At 33.4% G+C, this 17,021-nt stretch overlaps 1 protein-coding gene across 1 annotated transcript in view; it reads right to left on the reverse strand.

The window, feature by feature from the left end:
• CSMD3 (CUB and Sushi multiple domains 3) overlaps positions 1-17,021 on the reverse strand; it is a 646,074-nt gene that overhangs the window by 313,553 nt on the left and 315,500 nt on the right. Inside the window, exons 8-9 of the mRNA XM_087931634.1 lie at positions 9,780-9,867; positions 6,476-6,600 (exon numbers count right to left, since the gene is read on the reverse strand). Coding sequence (XP_087787760.1) covers positions 6,476-6,600; positions 9,780-9,867 — 213 coding nt within the window. The remainder of the gene's footprint in view (positions 1-6,475; positions 6,601-9,779; positions 9,868-17,021) is intronic.

The raw sequence follows: 17,021 nt of genomic DNA on the forward strand, positions 1-17,021 counted from the left end.
TAGTTGTCATCTACATTTTTGAAGCACAATAAATGTGAACTTTGATAACAGTTGCCATACACAGATACATTAGTGAAATAGATGGTTTTATTAATTCAGTTGCTTCAATTGCCCCATTGGGCATACCATCTTGATTTTTCTTTGACCATACCCTACAGAAACACCAGAACTAACTAAAAATAAATACAGAATAATTAAAAAGCTCAATTTAAATGATTTATTAGATGAATGTGATAATAAGATAAATAAGAATCAGAATCTATCTTGTAAAAAACATCTAATCTTATAACAGAGAGCAGTTTGGTGTAGTGGTTAAGTCATCAGGCTAGAAAGCCAGAGAGCATGAATTCTAGTCCTGTCTTAGGTACAAAGTCAATGTGTCCCTCAGTCATGCTTGGTCCTAGGAAAAAGAAAGCAATGGTAAACAATTTCTGAAATCTTTTCAAGAAAAGTCCAGGGATTTGTCCAAACCATTCCCAGGAATCAAGACTGACTCAATGTTACATGCAAAAAGTCTTATAGCAACAAGATAATAATAGGCCTATTGGTTTGCCAATAGACATCTCCACTGTAATTCTGGAAATTACTGTTTATGCAGGGTTTTTTTTCATAAATACAATGTGTGATCATTGCTAATTGGCATACAGCCAAGACAGGTGGAATCCAGCCAGCAGTTGTTACCTTCCTTGTTGAAACTGTACCTGTCCTTACTGGAGTTGATACTGATACTCTATCTCAATTGTTGGAATGTGTGTGGATCTAGCTACTCAAAAATGAAATAATCCTGATTTCAAAGAGGCATACTCTCAAGTAGGTAGTATAGCAGGCCCATCTACATTGGTTTTGATGAAATAATAACATCAAAAATATAGGTTTTATGCATGATTTGGTTTGATTCTTACTTATGCCCACATCAATATTGTCTTTGAAACTTCAAGCATATTGCTATAGAAAATGAGTGATTCTGATGATAAAGAGTCAAAACAAGGAGCCTTCTCAAGTATTATTTATCTGTCCATCTTTCTTTTATGATAATAATATAGTTCTATTTCTTGTGTTGTTTTTTCATTGTTTATTTTATTGCTCTATTATCTTACTTCTGTTATGTGTACACTCTTTTCATTTCTTCCTTATTGTTGTTGTAAACCACATGGAATAGCCCTACAGTGAGATAGGCAGCAACCAAGGCCAACAAAATAAATAAATAAATAAAATGAATTATAATGGGACAGATGGTAGCCAGACATAACTCCTGACTAAAAGCAGTATAATATTCTACATAAAATAATTACTGCCAAACCAACATGAACTACTCCTTTACAGGTCTACTTTTATGTAGTGATCTCAACTGAATGTGAACTAGGGATAATCACTTCTTGTTCTTTGGAAAAGAATGCAAACTTGAAGGACATGAGGAGCAATATATCCCCTGAACATGCAGTTCTCTGTACTGTCATTAATTATTCATTTCACATTCTTACAATGAAGGAAAATATTATTTTATAGGCTTTACTCTATAAGCTTCTACATATCCTGTTATTGAAACTATAACAAGCAGACATCTTTTAAAAGTTTCTCTGTTGCATGTAGAAAGCTTCAACTGATATGAATGCAAACCTTCTCTTCCAAGTCTGTTATGCTATGCTATGCTATGCTATGCTATGCTATGCTATGCTGTGCTGTGCTGTGCTGTGCTGTGCTGTGCTGTGCTGTGCTATTCAAACCTGCTTTAATTCAAGATTACTATTTTTCAAACTTGGCAATGTTAAGATATGTGGACTTCAACTCCCAGAATTCTCCAATTCTGAGTGTTCAACTCCACACATCTTAAAGTTGCCAGGTTTGAAAAAGCCTAATCTAGAGGGTAATAATTTTGGTTCACTGAGTCCAAAAAAATGATCTTCTTATATTTGAAGATTTCAAGTTTCATTACCACAAGCATCACTACATTTAAGCTCCTAATTGTAGATAGGAGGGAGTTGGCATTAATATTTTTTTTTAATATCCAAAGTCACTGTATTACTTTTTTTTCTTACTTTTATGCCTTTGAACTGAAATGAACTCAAATGATGAATAACCGGTTTTTTGGCTTTTATGGTGAAAATTTGGAACATTAATTCATTTCTGTTGTTACCACTGCACTAATTTTGTTTTTTGTTCTCTTCTTAAGGATGTCCTGTTTGTGGAGAGATCAAGGCAAAAAAAAGAGGCAGTTTTTATATTTCCAGTGTTCACTTGCCAAATCTGAAGTAATCTCTGGAACTGAATATGTTTTTATACAGCCGAGAGGGGCAACTGCAAGAAGAATCAATAATAATCTGTTAACATTGCTTTCCTCCCCCTTTTGCTTGCAGAAAAGAATAAATCTCTATAAATAGAAGGGATGATTAATTTAACTTGCTATCTTTGGTGCTTTATATATCACTAGCACTCTAAAACTTTTGTGGGGAAGAGAACATAATTTTGAATTCCTAAAACTGTGCAAACTTTTTTAAAAAAAATTCCCTTCCCCACTTTTAAATCTTTACTTTATAGAATTGGTGAATCCAACCAATTTCTTTGAACAACTTTCAAACTCTGCAGTAAATGAAAATTGAAATTAAATTAAATTTAATACATGTTCTGCACTTGTTATTTTATTTTTGCCCTATGTTTTACTATAGAATATGATATAATTCTGCAATATAGGGTTGATGGATGCTTCTGAAAGTGTTCATACTTTTTCAAGTTATATAGCATCATTTTCCTCTTGTCCTTCTTTTACACACTTTATTGTATGGTTATTGTTGTTTTCCCAGCAATTTGCATCTAGCAATCTAAAAAGGGAGATATTATTATGCAAACTCTCTTTCATCTACACATATCAAGTTTCAAAGTGGAACAGTTATGATCAAATTAATATATTTATCAATAAGTAAAATACCACAGTTTCAGTTTTTTGACAACTAGCACTCTTGGATATTAAAACATATGGGTACAACTTTAAGGAAATTAGAAAAGTAATTGTTCAAGTAAACTAATCAATACCTTAACAGCACAACCAGAAAATATCCTTGTTTCAATTCTGAAACTATAGTTTCTACTTTTCTAAAAAATGAAACAATTGTGTATTAGGTTGAATACCAAAGTCCAGTATAAATCAGATGATATAACTATAAATAAATAAGTTTGCACTGGACATTGATCATCCATTTACTTGGAAATGTATTTCAACAGAGCTAAGGAATAATGTTCTTTTGAAAGTGTGTATAAGTTTATAAAATAAATACATATGCAAAAGTTTTACTAACAAACTTCCGTATTGAATAAATCAACTTCAAAATAAATCAGAATGTTTCTCAAAGGAGAGATAGACTTTAAACTTCACTGTTGTGATCTAAGAAAAAGGAGAAACTGAAGCCAAGAAAATTTTAAAAGTGACCTTCACAGTCAATACATTTCTCTCAAGAATCAATGTTCTTCTATTGAGATAGCAAGCTGAAAATAATAAGTAGCACATGTTTCTCCCAATTACTACTCAATGTAGTTGATTTCTTAAATATAATCTAAAATACTGAACAAATCATTAAGCGTATTTGGTTATTAGCTCTTTGATGATCTAATATGGTGGTGAGAATTACTGCCCTGAAAACACTGCAATCTAATTTCTTAAAAAAAAAAAAGGAATTAATCCATACTTTGTTTCAGCCAGAGGGGGAAAATGCGTATCAGTTTCAATGATTTCAGCAGTTTGCTTCAAAAATGGAGAAATTAATCCACTCTTTTCTGGTAACGTTTGTACTTTTATGGTGCCAGAGCAAGCAAGGAGAAACTTTTGGGGTTCAGGTTAGGTTAAAATGTTGTAGAAGAGAATGCTGAAAACTATAAATTAGAAACAGCATATCATGCCATTGAGTGGATATTTGAAACTCTTTTTCTTGCTTTCTTTCTCTCAGAATTGTGATTTGAATTCTTTAGAGTGAATGTTCATATATTTTCCATTTCATAGGTTATTCTGCTATCAGTTTTCAGCAAGCATGATCAAAATAGATTCTGAATGCCACGAAACTTCAAAAACATTGCCCCATTTTTGTAGATTTGTCTTAAGAGATTTAAGAGTCTTTTACATTTATTGTTTGACTTTTGAAATCATTTTTCCCCAATATGGGAAAATTCAACATTATAAAGCCCAGAACAGAACTGGTTTAACCCATCACCATATATGGGTTAAATTAAAACTGCTAATGCGCAAATCTCAGAACTCACCACTTACTTTCCAATAATGAGTAGATACAGATTAGTTTGAAAGTTGGTATATTCTTTCTCAAGGCTTGTAATAGGAAAAAAAAATTCTTGTAATATTACTTTCTACTAACAGTCTGCAAAACCTATTGTTAGCAAGATACTTAAAATGTTGGGTCAAACTGTTCTTCAAGTAGAATTAAAAATTTGTATGGCCAAAGGCTCCAGTTACCCTTAGATAAACCAGGTAATACATAACTTTATACACCACTAATCAAATTTCAGTAATGTTCATATATAATAAAATTGTTCTGTTTAGCTTTCCTGGTATTCTCATTCATCTTTGAGAATATATGTATGTATATATTCTCTCTATGAGTACAAATATCATCCTATCATTTTAGTATATCAACCATCTTTGTAAGCGTAATTCACTCATACTACAGAATGCCATATACAATCGTTTGTAGGAACAATAAATCAATATCCAGTCCTATAAAAAGTAAAGAGCTCACACAAAACATTCTTACAAGATTAGAACATATGAAACTTAATAGAAGGTTTTTAAAAATATCTGTAATCATGGCTTATAACTGCCAGTTGGGTGCTATGAAAGAAGCAATAATACTGCAGGATGTGTTATCAAATGATAAACTAAAATCAAGCATACAGCTGAAATATTCTGTATTTATAATAAAATAGTGCTTCAGAATATTAACTGCTGCCACTCTTTTAAAATTTGTTTTTATATCATTTTAAAAGTAACTGATGAGCACTGTATTATACAGCCATAATTTTTTTACTAGAACTGATTTATTGAACATACAAAAACGAATTGTGTTAAGGAACACAGCATGTTTCTAACAAACCTGCAAGGTTTTAACACAGGAAAATAAAATCCTGTTTCTGCATAAATAGAAGTCAATACCATGGAAAATTGTATTTTAAGAACACTATCTTTTTATTAGGAAAAAATACAGGATATGTTTCACAAAAGAACATGCTTCTATTTTTTGTATATGTTCTTGGTGTTGTTATTTGAAAAAAATATTCTAACAGTTATATTTCTTAGATTTTTTTAAAAAATAGGGAGATAGCTGCTAATTATCATAAGTATTATTGATTTATATACAGTAAGTGAATCAATACAGTATGATTTTTATGTTAAGTTAAATCTTAAAATGAACATTTAAAAAGGACTATATTATGAAGGTTTCTGCATTGCACAAAATATAAATTTGTGTATGCAGGTTAAACAAAGATTCACTGGTTTTCTTTTAAGATCAATCCTGCTGTTTTTTTTTAATAAAAGGAAGAAGTACTTTATAACAAAATAAGTGGGGTATATTCTCCAGCATACCATAAAAGCAAAAAATTATTTTTTTACTGGAATTTTTAAAGGAATATATATTTCTGAAAAAGTATGTTCAAGAATGTCCATTTAGTCACTGTAAATGTGAACAGCAATAGCATTTAGACTTATATACTGCTTCATAGTACTTTACAGTATTCTCTAAACTCACATGAGTCAGCATATTACCCCCAAAAATCTGGGTCCTCATTTTACCGACCTCAGAAGGTTGGAAGGCTGTGTCAACCTTGAGCTGGTCAGGATCGAACTCCTGGAAGTGGGCAGAGTTAACCTGCAAGATTGTTTTCTAACCACTGCACCACCACGACTCCCTGATTAAGGTAGGAATGGGAAATAAATCAATGTTTGGAAATGAGATATTATGCATTGACTATATCCCAACTTTGGAAAGCAGAAGGGATTGAAGTAATTCTAGAATTAAATCTGAAGTTAAACCTTTTTTTCCCCACAGCCTCCCTTATAGCTATAGAGTCTCTTCACTAAAGAAGATATGTGATGGTATTTACTTAACTATATGACCTAGCTAAGAAAACCTACTAACCATCTTGCAAAATTCCTTATACCTAGAAGACATGAGCAATACAAATGAAACAAAAATGGAGCAAATCCTCTATTTTTGTTTTGTTTGGGAAAAATCAAACCATAATATTTGAAGGTGTGAAGATACTTCGACCACTCAAAAGTACAGAAGGATTTATTTCAACTATAATTTTGTAGGAGTGCTTTCATAAACTGGGATATGTGTCAGAAAATTCAAGATGGTATCCCCTGTCACTTGTTAATCATCCTGTCAATGCCCCAGCTTTAAAGATATCCTTCTTATTGCAAGATGAAAGAAGTACAGAAAACTGGCATGAAAGTATACAGATTTTCATATTTTACCTTTGCACACTGGTCTGTGATCACTCCATGCTGCAAAAACTTCTGCTATCCTTTGGCAGGTTATGCTTTTTGCCCCCTGTAGCACATAGTCTTCATCACAAGAAAACTGCACTGTTGACTCCAAGCTAAAATTGAACACAAGCAGATTAATATGTACTATATTTTTCAAAAAATATTTGTAGGTTTTTAATAATCACTTATTACATTTATTCAATAAGTATTCACTTTACGGTAAAAGTTAGTTCTGATTTGTCTTAAAAATAGAATTCTTTATTGGCCAAGTGTGATTGTACACACAAAAATATTGTCTTTGGTGCATATGCACCAAAAAGGAAGGCATGTCTAAAAACAAATAAAGGTATGTGAAATTTGTTTCATTTTTTTCCCTTTTCTGTAATTATGGTTAATGTTACATATTCAAATGGATTCATTTCAACATTCTCTTTTTCTGTCATTGTTTAATTTATTTAATGAGAAACTAAAAACATGTTCCTCTTTTAATCTGTATGTTTAGTTTAGTGTATTGTCATTGCACCTCGTTCAACAAAATCAAACACCATCTTCAGTGCACATCATGACCATGACCATGAAACTAAACACAAACACACATCCTTCACCCTTCACACATTGAACTGAAAACCCACAACACCACACCAATACTGCACTATACAGCAGAATTCAAAAGAGCTACTGCCCTGGGATAGAAGCTGTTTTTCAGCCTATTTGTCCTTGTTTTTATTATTCTGTACCATCTGCCAGATAGTACTAGTTCAAAAAAAGGGTTTCCAGGATGAGATGGATCTTTGAGAATGTTTTGAACTTTCTTAAGGCAGCAGGAGCTATAAAGCCCTTCCAAAGAGGGGACAGAGCAACCAATGATCTTCTCGGCAGTGATGTTAACCCTCTGGAGTGCTTTCCTATCTGCCACTGTGCAATTGGCAAACCATACAGAGGTGCAGTATGTTAAAATGCTCTCTATGGTGCAGCGGTAGAAGGTCACCAGCAGTTTTTCATTCAGTTGTTGTTTTCTGAGAAGTCTCAGGTAGTATAATCTCTGCTGGGCCCTTTTGACCAGAACTGCAATGTGAGCACCCCAGGTCAGGTCCTCTTTTATAGTAACACCCAGAAACTTAAAACTGGCCACTTGCTCCAATTGGTCTCCATTGATAAGCAAGGGATGTCTGGTCTGTTCCTTCTATAGTTGTCATGCCCCTGGTGAAAACTGACTCTGAGGAAGAGGAGGAACAGCCAAACAGGGAGTGGGAGTGTGGCTCCAGAGGTGGTGGAGGAGGCTGGGGAAGGGCAGAGGCCGGCTGAGCAATCAGAAGAGGATCCAGGCCCATCCCCTATCCATCCTAGGGCACACAGAGAGGAGAGAATCAGGGAAAAGCGAGGTCTACTCAGGAGGAGATTACCATGATCCTCCTCATGGCTTGCAGCTGGGAGCTATGTATAAGTTTGTAACTGTGTAGTCAGAATTGCTGGAGTCAAAGTTTAGTGTTTCCTTTGAAAGAGGTTTATCTTTGTTGGCGTTCTTCCATGGACTCTCCTCGGTTATCTTCCTGGAGTACATGATTAATTATCTTGGCTTGCTTCGGAACTCTCGTCAATGTGGTTTGCTTTGGTTTCCTTTTGCCTCATTATTTACTTTTGTGACTTTAAACTGTGCCTAATAAAGCAGTGAAGTTAAGTTGAAGGCATTACCAGACTTTAATGTATGTTTTGGGTTTTGGCTTATTTTGAGACACTACAGGTCATTACAATAGTCCACTATAAGCTTCTTGGTCTATTGGTGTTGAGGACCAAGTTATTGTCTCCACACCACAAAAGCAACCGGTCCACCTCATCTCGATAGGCAGACTCATCCACCCCCACGCCCCCCAGAGATGAGTTCCACCACTGTTGCTGTTCATAAATAATTTTATGTTATCTAAAAGTTATCTCATTTTTTTTAATGTGAGATAGATTTATGATGCTCGTTCAGTTATGGTAACCTTTTAATTAAGTGTACTTAAAGGTCTCATATTAATAAATACAGCTTGTCTGTGACTATAGCATTACTTCATACTGATCTGATGGGACTGTAACACAAGGTGGAAATGTGAAGGTCTCACAGACTGATCTTCCATTAATATCAGAGTGATCCATGTGCTGGGTCTTTGCAGATATTTAGAGACACCTCTTAAAACAAAACCATGACAAAATGTTTTTGAGCAATTTCCTGGATAATAACTTATATTGGCTTGTTTACTTCCTGAAACTATAATCATCCTTGTGCTTTGACAGAATGAAATATATATTTAGAATTAACCTGAAAGAGTATTACTATATTACCCTATTTAAAGATATAAATAAGCCACTGATATTGCCATCTTAGACTAATCTACACAGGAAGAAGTGCTAATATAAACTAAACTTGTTTCCCCAATGTGGATGCCTAAATTAGGTGATTTGGAAGAAATAGCCATGAACAAAAATACATGAAATCTGAAAATTTACACTGTGACAAATTAATTCCTTTGATTAACATTTCTTTCCAGATGAATAAGTTGAGATCTTGCATTTTCAAAAGCTGTTTCAATCTAAAGCTATATTTCTTGATGAAGCTACATATACATGCATGCTACATAACCATTAATGCTAAAATGAATGACCTTCAATTGCTATAACCAATATGGCTAGTCTGACTTACAACCAACCATTTAGTGACAGTTACAATGTTACAGTGGCACTAAAAAAAGTGACTTATGATCAATCCTCACACTAAACAACCATCTCAGCATAGTCACATGATCCATTTCATCATAGTCACTTGTAGGCAATTGGCAACAGAATATATTTAAAATGACTGTAGCATCCTGCCCATTGTAAATACAATTGTGACCTTTCAAGTCAACTTTTGACAAGCAAAACCACTGGGAGGAAGTTGGATTTGCTTAAATACTATATGATTTAACAAGGCAGTGATAAGCTTAAACACGGTGGTAAAAGGTTGATAACATTGGGCATAACTCACTTTGTTTAGCAACATAAATTCTGGTCTCAGAATGTGGTCAAAAGTCAAGGACTACCTGTAGAGCAACAGATATTTAAATGCCTGCATAGATGAAAACTTAAGTACAGCATTCATGATCATGTTCAAATTCATCTTTGGAGTGGAATACATCAGACTAATTTTAAAGGTAACACTAATGCAGGAGTGGCCAATTATGACCCCTTTATGACTTGTGGACTTCAACTTAGAGAATCCCTAAGTCAATTCACCCCTGCTAATGCATGTGAAGTTTTGGTTAGTAAATATTACCTAAAGTCTGAGCCTATTCGTTTTCCATTCTCAGGTTCTCCAGGATCTGGACACAAATTTGATGCCTGTTTGATCCCTCCTTCGTTTACTGAAAAATAAAAACAACATAGACAGCTAGGAATTATTTTAAAATATCAAAGAAAAAAGATGTAGGTTATTGTTGCAGTTTCTCCCTGCTACCTTAATGAGCTAGATTTTTTTTTAGTACACAATTTTTACAATGGGAAAGAAAAGCCAAATGCAAGTTTGTCTTTGTTATTTCTTTGAATACCAAAAAGCTAAACATTGGTCCTAAACTTTAATTTCCATCATTTATTATGAAACAGATGGTATTATTAGATACCTAATAGCAATAGCATTTAGACTTATGATTTACAGTATAATATTTTTTTTTAACTACTGGTTCTGTGGGCGTGGCTTGTGGGCATGGAAGGGGAAGGATACTGTAAAATCTCCATTCCCTCCCCACTCCTGGGGGGAAGGTTATTGTAAAATCCCTTTTCCTCCCCTTCCCACAAACCTGCTTTCCAGCTCCTTTCTCCTGTGCAGGGCAACAAAAGGAGACCTAGTCAATCAGCTGGAACTCAGAAAGCAAATAATAGATGGGGGCGGGGCCAGTCAGAGGTGGTATTTGCCAGTTCTCCTAAACACTCAAAATTTCTGCTACCAGTTCTCCAGAACTGGTCAGAGCCTGCTGAATGCCACATCTGATATTGCCCCAACGTTCTGGATCCTCATTTTACTAACTTGGAAGGATGGAAAGCTGAGTCAACCTTGAGCCAGTGAGACTCAAACTGCTGAATTGCTGGCAGCCAGTAGTCAGCAGAAGTAGCCTGCAGTACTGCATTCTAACTACTGTGCCACCATGGCTAATAGATGATAAAACATTACAAATCTCCTAGATTCTGATATTAGGAATAAAAAATCGGACATATTATTGGTATCCAACTTTATAGGAGTATTAGTTTGCTTCATATTCAACAATGTGGTTTTCCTTAGGCCAAATGCTGTGCCCAGTGTTCTAAAAGCAATTTTGAGAACAGTTGTTTTATGTCAGATGTTTTCAGTTCTAAATGCTTATATTCTGCCAATGCTATGTTGAAGAAACACTCTTAACTGAAGTGGCATAATTTCTGATAATATTCTTATTTTAATATTTACTTTTTATAATGTATTATTATAATGTATAAAATGTTTATCCTTTCTTAATTATTGTTTTTATTAGCTCATTGTTTTAGTCAATTGCTTTACACCCCTGCCCAGTTTTGCTTTGTGTGAGATGGGCAGCCAGAGAAATGTGATTAATAAATAAATAAAATAATACACAACCCATTTATTTAAAATAATATTAGCAGGGAACATTTTCTCAAATACACATTTTTTTTTTATAATACAATTTGGTTTTTTGTAACTTTATGGAAAGTCCATGCATTTGTCTTGGATATAATACAGGCTGCTTTCCTATTTTCTTCTGAGAAGTTTATTAACTGCCGAGCTCTGGTTTTCTCTGGTTATCTTCCATCCAATTATTAATTGAACTCTCCCTCCCTCTCCCTCCCTCCCTTTCTCCCTCTGTCTCTCCCCACCCGTCTCTTTGGTTTAGATGCCTCATGGCAGTGGGAACTTTTGAAGAACTCATTACACTTCAGTGCTACCCAAGAAAGAATGAGGTGGCAAATGGTAAGGGTATCGTTCTGTTCAGATACACATTACTTCCAAGTAATTTCATCATTTTAAGACTATTTCTGCATATGCTGAACAAGGGCTATGAAGTTTTTTTTCTTTTCTTTTCTTTTTTTCTTTCATTTCCTCTTTCTACCAGCCCTGGAACTATCCCCCCTCCCTCGGCAATTTCAGGGCTGCCACAGCGAAGTGAGTCAAGCTTGGAGTTTTTATTCCATTGGGTGTGTTACTTGGAACCCTGACACTTTTCTTTTAGATAGATAGATAGATAGATAGATAGATAGATAGATAGATAGATAGATAGATAGATAGATATTAGAGATAATCACTGAAAGTCAAAACCATTGTGATTGATAAACAGCATGTATGTATGTATGTGAATATTATATAGATACACACACATACACAATTTATCAATCATAATGATGCTAATTCTCACTTTGTCTCTGTCTCTCTGTCTGTCTCTGTCTCTCTGTTCTGAGAGAGAGAGAGAGAGAGAGAGAGAGAGAGAGAGAGAGAGAGAGAGAGAGAGAATTTATCAATCACAATGGTGTTGATTCTCACTGACTGTATAGATTTTCCCGCCTGTACAGTCTGTTCCCAGGCTGGTTCTTCAGATCCTTCAATGGTGCACTAATGATTAATTAACTTATACTTTACACAAACACTATGGCTATTTCTCTCTTATTCTGAAATAAAATCAGAGATATCACTATGGAGCAAATCTATTTTATAATTTATAATTCAGTCAATGACAAGAGTAAATTGTGTTTATATCTATATCTATAAAATATTGCTGGGAAAACAAAAAGCTCATGATGTAACTTTTTGATCACATAGGTGACAAGTTACTAGGACCAAATTAAGATCTAACAAATAGTGATCTAATAAGGTATGATATACTGGGAAAAGAATAGCATTATACATATGTACTCTCAAATTCCATTGCCCAATTGTGCATTTCCCCCTCAATGTCCGAAGTATAGATAAGATTCTTAGGGTGTAATGTCTTTGAGCCAAAGAGTCCAAGAGAGAAGGATTGTAATGGTAGCTTAGAAGATCAAATATAATGGAGAATGATGATTAACTAAACAGCTAGTATTATGGTGCATGAAGATGGAAGGAAATGATATAAAGCTTTTTGTTTATTTCCAATTTGGAGTGAGAACATTATGTCTAAGGTTGAGATTACCTTTGATCCTGAAAGATAAATAATATAAACATTTTAACATTATGAATTATTATTTTGGTTCATCTTTGAAATTGCAGAACCTTTCATTTTGCAAGTCTGACCATAAATGAGAATAAATATCATTTTTGTCCAGCTTATCCAATTTGTATTAAATTAGTCTCAGTAATCATTTATTAGGAATTTAAACAAACTTCTACCCTGTTTAGCATTTTATGGTTTAGGATTTCAGCATCGCTGTGCTGTAGGTCTGAGTCTGGGTGTTTCCTTTGAAAATAACTTTGAGAACAGAGAAATTGCAACAGACAAATAAGGAGTATTTTGAATCTTCCCTGCATTACTACAAGAACTGTAGATGATCCCATGTAACTGTACTTTTTTGAAAACAGAATTGGATGGCTTATACCTACACTGTAACAATGTATGAATAAAATCATATTTTCTATAATTTATCTATTATCTTGCACACACAAACAAACAGACAAATATACTCACCTCCTTACCCCCCAAAAAATCTAATGTACAATAGGACAAACAGGTGGTACACAAAAGTTTACAATCTTCAGTGTACTCTTGTTCCATTCTATTCTATTCTATTCTATTCTATTCTATTCTGTTCTGTTCTGTTCTGTTCTGTTTTGTTCTATTCTATTCTATTCATCCAACATTTTCAAATCTGGGTTAAATTTAAAAAGTGGAAATTAAACTTCTTAATTTTGGAAAACAAATCCAAAATGCCTGAATATTTTCCCTAACTTTTAAAAACTCAAATATTTCACTTTTTTTTTTCTATCTGGTATTTACATGCATTTATATATGTTATTTATATGGATTACTATGTCATACCGACAACATTTCTATACTAATAACTCTATTATCTTTTATATATATCAAAGTATATATTGTGCTGTAGCCCAGAATTATACACATTGTGAAAGTATTGCAGAAATTATTTTTATCATTTATTCAGTTACTTTTCATCCTTTGATAATATGTATTCATAGTCTTTGTATTATATACAGTAATTCCATAGATTGACTGCTTGGCTCACTTTTTAAGTATCAATTTTCCAAATAGCTAATATAAAATTGGTCAGGCTTGTCTATGAATTGGCAATCTTTACCGCATTTAATTCAGGTACAGTGAAGAATATTAAGTATTATATTTTGCTTGTATTGTTAAGCTTATGGATTAACTTTCTTCAATGAAATTTCAGAAACATTCTTAAAATAAAGGCCAATGCTTCCTTTAACATTTAAAATACTAGTTTGGTCTTTTATATTCTTCTAGATTTAAGTTTTAGGCCCTAGAATGTTACTAGAAAGAAAATTGCATGGTTTTTAACGGCTCATCAATGAGTGGATAATGTCATAATCTAGATAAATGCTGGGGGACTTCACTGTATGTTCTTATTCTCCAGTTGTGGTAGAAGAAAGAAGATATTTTGATATAATACTTTCTGATTTGTGAATCTTTCTGTTTAATATTATTATTACTGGATATTCTTTTGTTAGACCCAGAAAGAATTAGAATGTACATGCTCCATTTCATGCCTGCTTTGTTTCATTGTTTGCTTCCTTCTAATTTACCCCATTATTGAATGTTTAGAAGCAAATTAAAATGTAAATAACAAAAATGAAAGCATGATGTCCTTTTAGAAATGTTTCTTTTAAGATGTTCTCCTTGTCCACAGAGAGCTAGGGAAAATATTTTGCTTCTTGTTGTACTTTATGAAAATTGAGATAAGATTGTGCAACATAATATGTTCAGCTGATCAAAATTGAGAAAACTGTCACATTTCGGTGATGGGTTAGGTTTCTTTTTCTAGTAAAATAATTTAAAATTAAAAGTAAAGTGACTTCCTCTTTGGCTCCCACATTTGCTCTGAAAATAGATTGCTCCTAATGGAAGAGGAATAATAATAACAACAATGATAAAAATATATTATGTAGATATTATAATGATTGAAAGACAAAACTATTTTTAAAGAATAGGGTAAATATTAAGATCAGAGCACAGACAAAAAAGAAAGGTTTTTACTTTCTGATTAACATTTCTGTTTACTCATTTTTTTTATATGCATTTGTTTGATAATTTTGTTAATTAAAGGCTTTGGGGAGATAGCCACAATTTCAAGAGATATATTCCCTGATTTTAATTCATTGATCAAATATATCTTTGAAGTTTTCTTTCTTTTCTTGCTTCTCCTGGTGATTGTTGAAATAGCATAAATATGCAAGCATAGAAATAAGACTCTCTGACTTTATTTCCTGCTCATGCATCTGCTGTTCCTTATTACCATTTTTTTGGCTATATTCAATTGAATTAATTAGGTTTAAATATGGCCTTGTGTGAAAACTAGTGTTATTGATACTATGTGTCAATATCATTTGCATTTTAATTCCAGTTTTTTTTTCATTGTCTAATTTTGATCCTTTTTATCTTTCCTCCTTCCTTATATTTTTACCTTAATGTTTTTGATCAACAAAAATATGACATTAGTGTGAATGTAAAATTAGGATAGACCATTAGTGGAATAACTAATGGTTCATTATTGAACACTAATAACTGTTCATTTTTGCTGAACAGTTTGCGGGAAGAAGGCTTATGCCAATGATATTAATTTGATTTGATACATCTGAAATTTTGAGATAGACTTCCTGTAAATATTTAGAAACTTTTAATATGGAAACTTAGGGCTAACAATAGTTTTTAAATCTTCTTGGAGTTAATGAACCCTTGACATATCTAGTTAAAAATAGAAAACAAATGACTTCATAAGCATTAAACAGAATATCATACATACATCAAAATATTATCCTTTACTAAAAATAAGGTTGTACACTATGTATTACAAAATAATTGTGGCTGCCTATGTTCAATTAGTTGAAAATACAGTTTTCTTGTCTGCATGGTTGCTACATTTTAATCAAGACCCACTTATCCATTAAATACAGTAAGTATTTAGCATTAAGTCAGGAACTTTGATAAGAGTAGTAGTGTAGCAACATCAAAGTTAAACGTTAGTAGCAATGAGAGCAAATGAAAACATTAGTCACATTAAAAGAACCTTAGTAGCAGCATTATAAGAAATAATATGTAAACTAATCAAACACATTGCATATTAATTTTCCAAGAAAAAAAAAAGCAGTAGTACATTACCTTCACTTCGTGCTTAAAAATGATTCATCCACCTCTTTCAATATAAAAGCAACTGAGTTTCACATTTATTTATCCCCTATTGCATTCTTATGCAAAAAACAGGAGGGAACTGATCTCCTATACTCAGCATAACAAATTCATTTTCCAATATTTTTCTACTTTATTTTTCTTAACTGCATCTTTTTGCTCTCTCTTTCTTCTTCCCTCTTTCTCGCTGTCCTTTTTCTCCAAGTTATCTAATTCTACCTCTCTTTCTCTCTCTCTCCTCTAACTTTTGTGGGTTATGGGTGTCTATGCATGTAACTTTGAATTAATGTTGACTCTTAGCAATTGTCTGAACAATTCTTTTGACAAGATCCCTGAAATGGCTTGCCATGGCCTCAACTGCCATTGAGAATGACTACTCCATGGTGACTCATCTGAATTTGTGCCTAAGATTGGACTAGAAGCCATAATCTCCTGGTTTCTAGCCTGATGCCTTCACCAGTACATTAAACGATCTATATATCATGTGCATCAGTATCAAGTTTATCTACCTCTAGATAACAAACTTCTTTGAAAATCAAATTAGTATAAAACACATGAAAGTATAAACTAAAGTTAAGTGTGTCTGAGAAAGCACTTCACCGAATGGGGTTAGCTCATCCATTCACTCCAGTAGAAAGGGCATGCTGTGGACTCATTGGCTAAGTAACTTCAGCTAGCAGGATCCAGGAGAAGAGCCTTTTTCTGCTGTGGCTTTAATCTTCTGGAATATCATGTCCTTCAAAGGTGAGATTTGCCCTCACCCTCTTTGTCTTCCAGAAGGGCCTTAAAACCTGGTTCGGCCGATTAGCTTGGGATCCCAACTGCAGTCCCCCTTGCAGGAGATGGTTAGTAGATGAGAAGAAGATCCCACCTCCATCCCATTGATAAACTGGTTCCTGTTTGACTCAAATTTTGTTAACATATAATGCTCTTCTTTTTTTAATGTTTTAATATTTTATATTACTCTTCTCATGATGTTTTAAGCCACCCAGAGTCAATAGACAATGGCATGACCAACATATAATTTTAAAGATAACAATAATTTAAAAGGTTAGAAATACTACCTTCATTGGAAATATTAGCACTTTTCATGCATGAACTTGAAAATCTAAGACCCCCCCCCCCCCTTAAGGAATCTTAATCAATATTGATATTTGAATGATGCAACATGTATCTGTTTT

This window comes from Pseudonaja textilis, chromosome 3 (genome assembly GCF_049901715.1).
Source record: "Pseudonaja textilis isolate UNSWEBS1 chromosome 3, rPseTex1.2, whole genome shotgun sequence".
NCBI classification, from domain to species: Eukaryota; Metazoa; Chordata; class Lepidosauria; order Squamata; family Elapidae; genus Pseudonaja; species Pseudonaja textilis.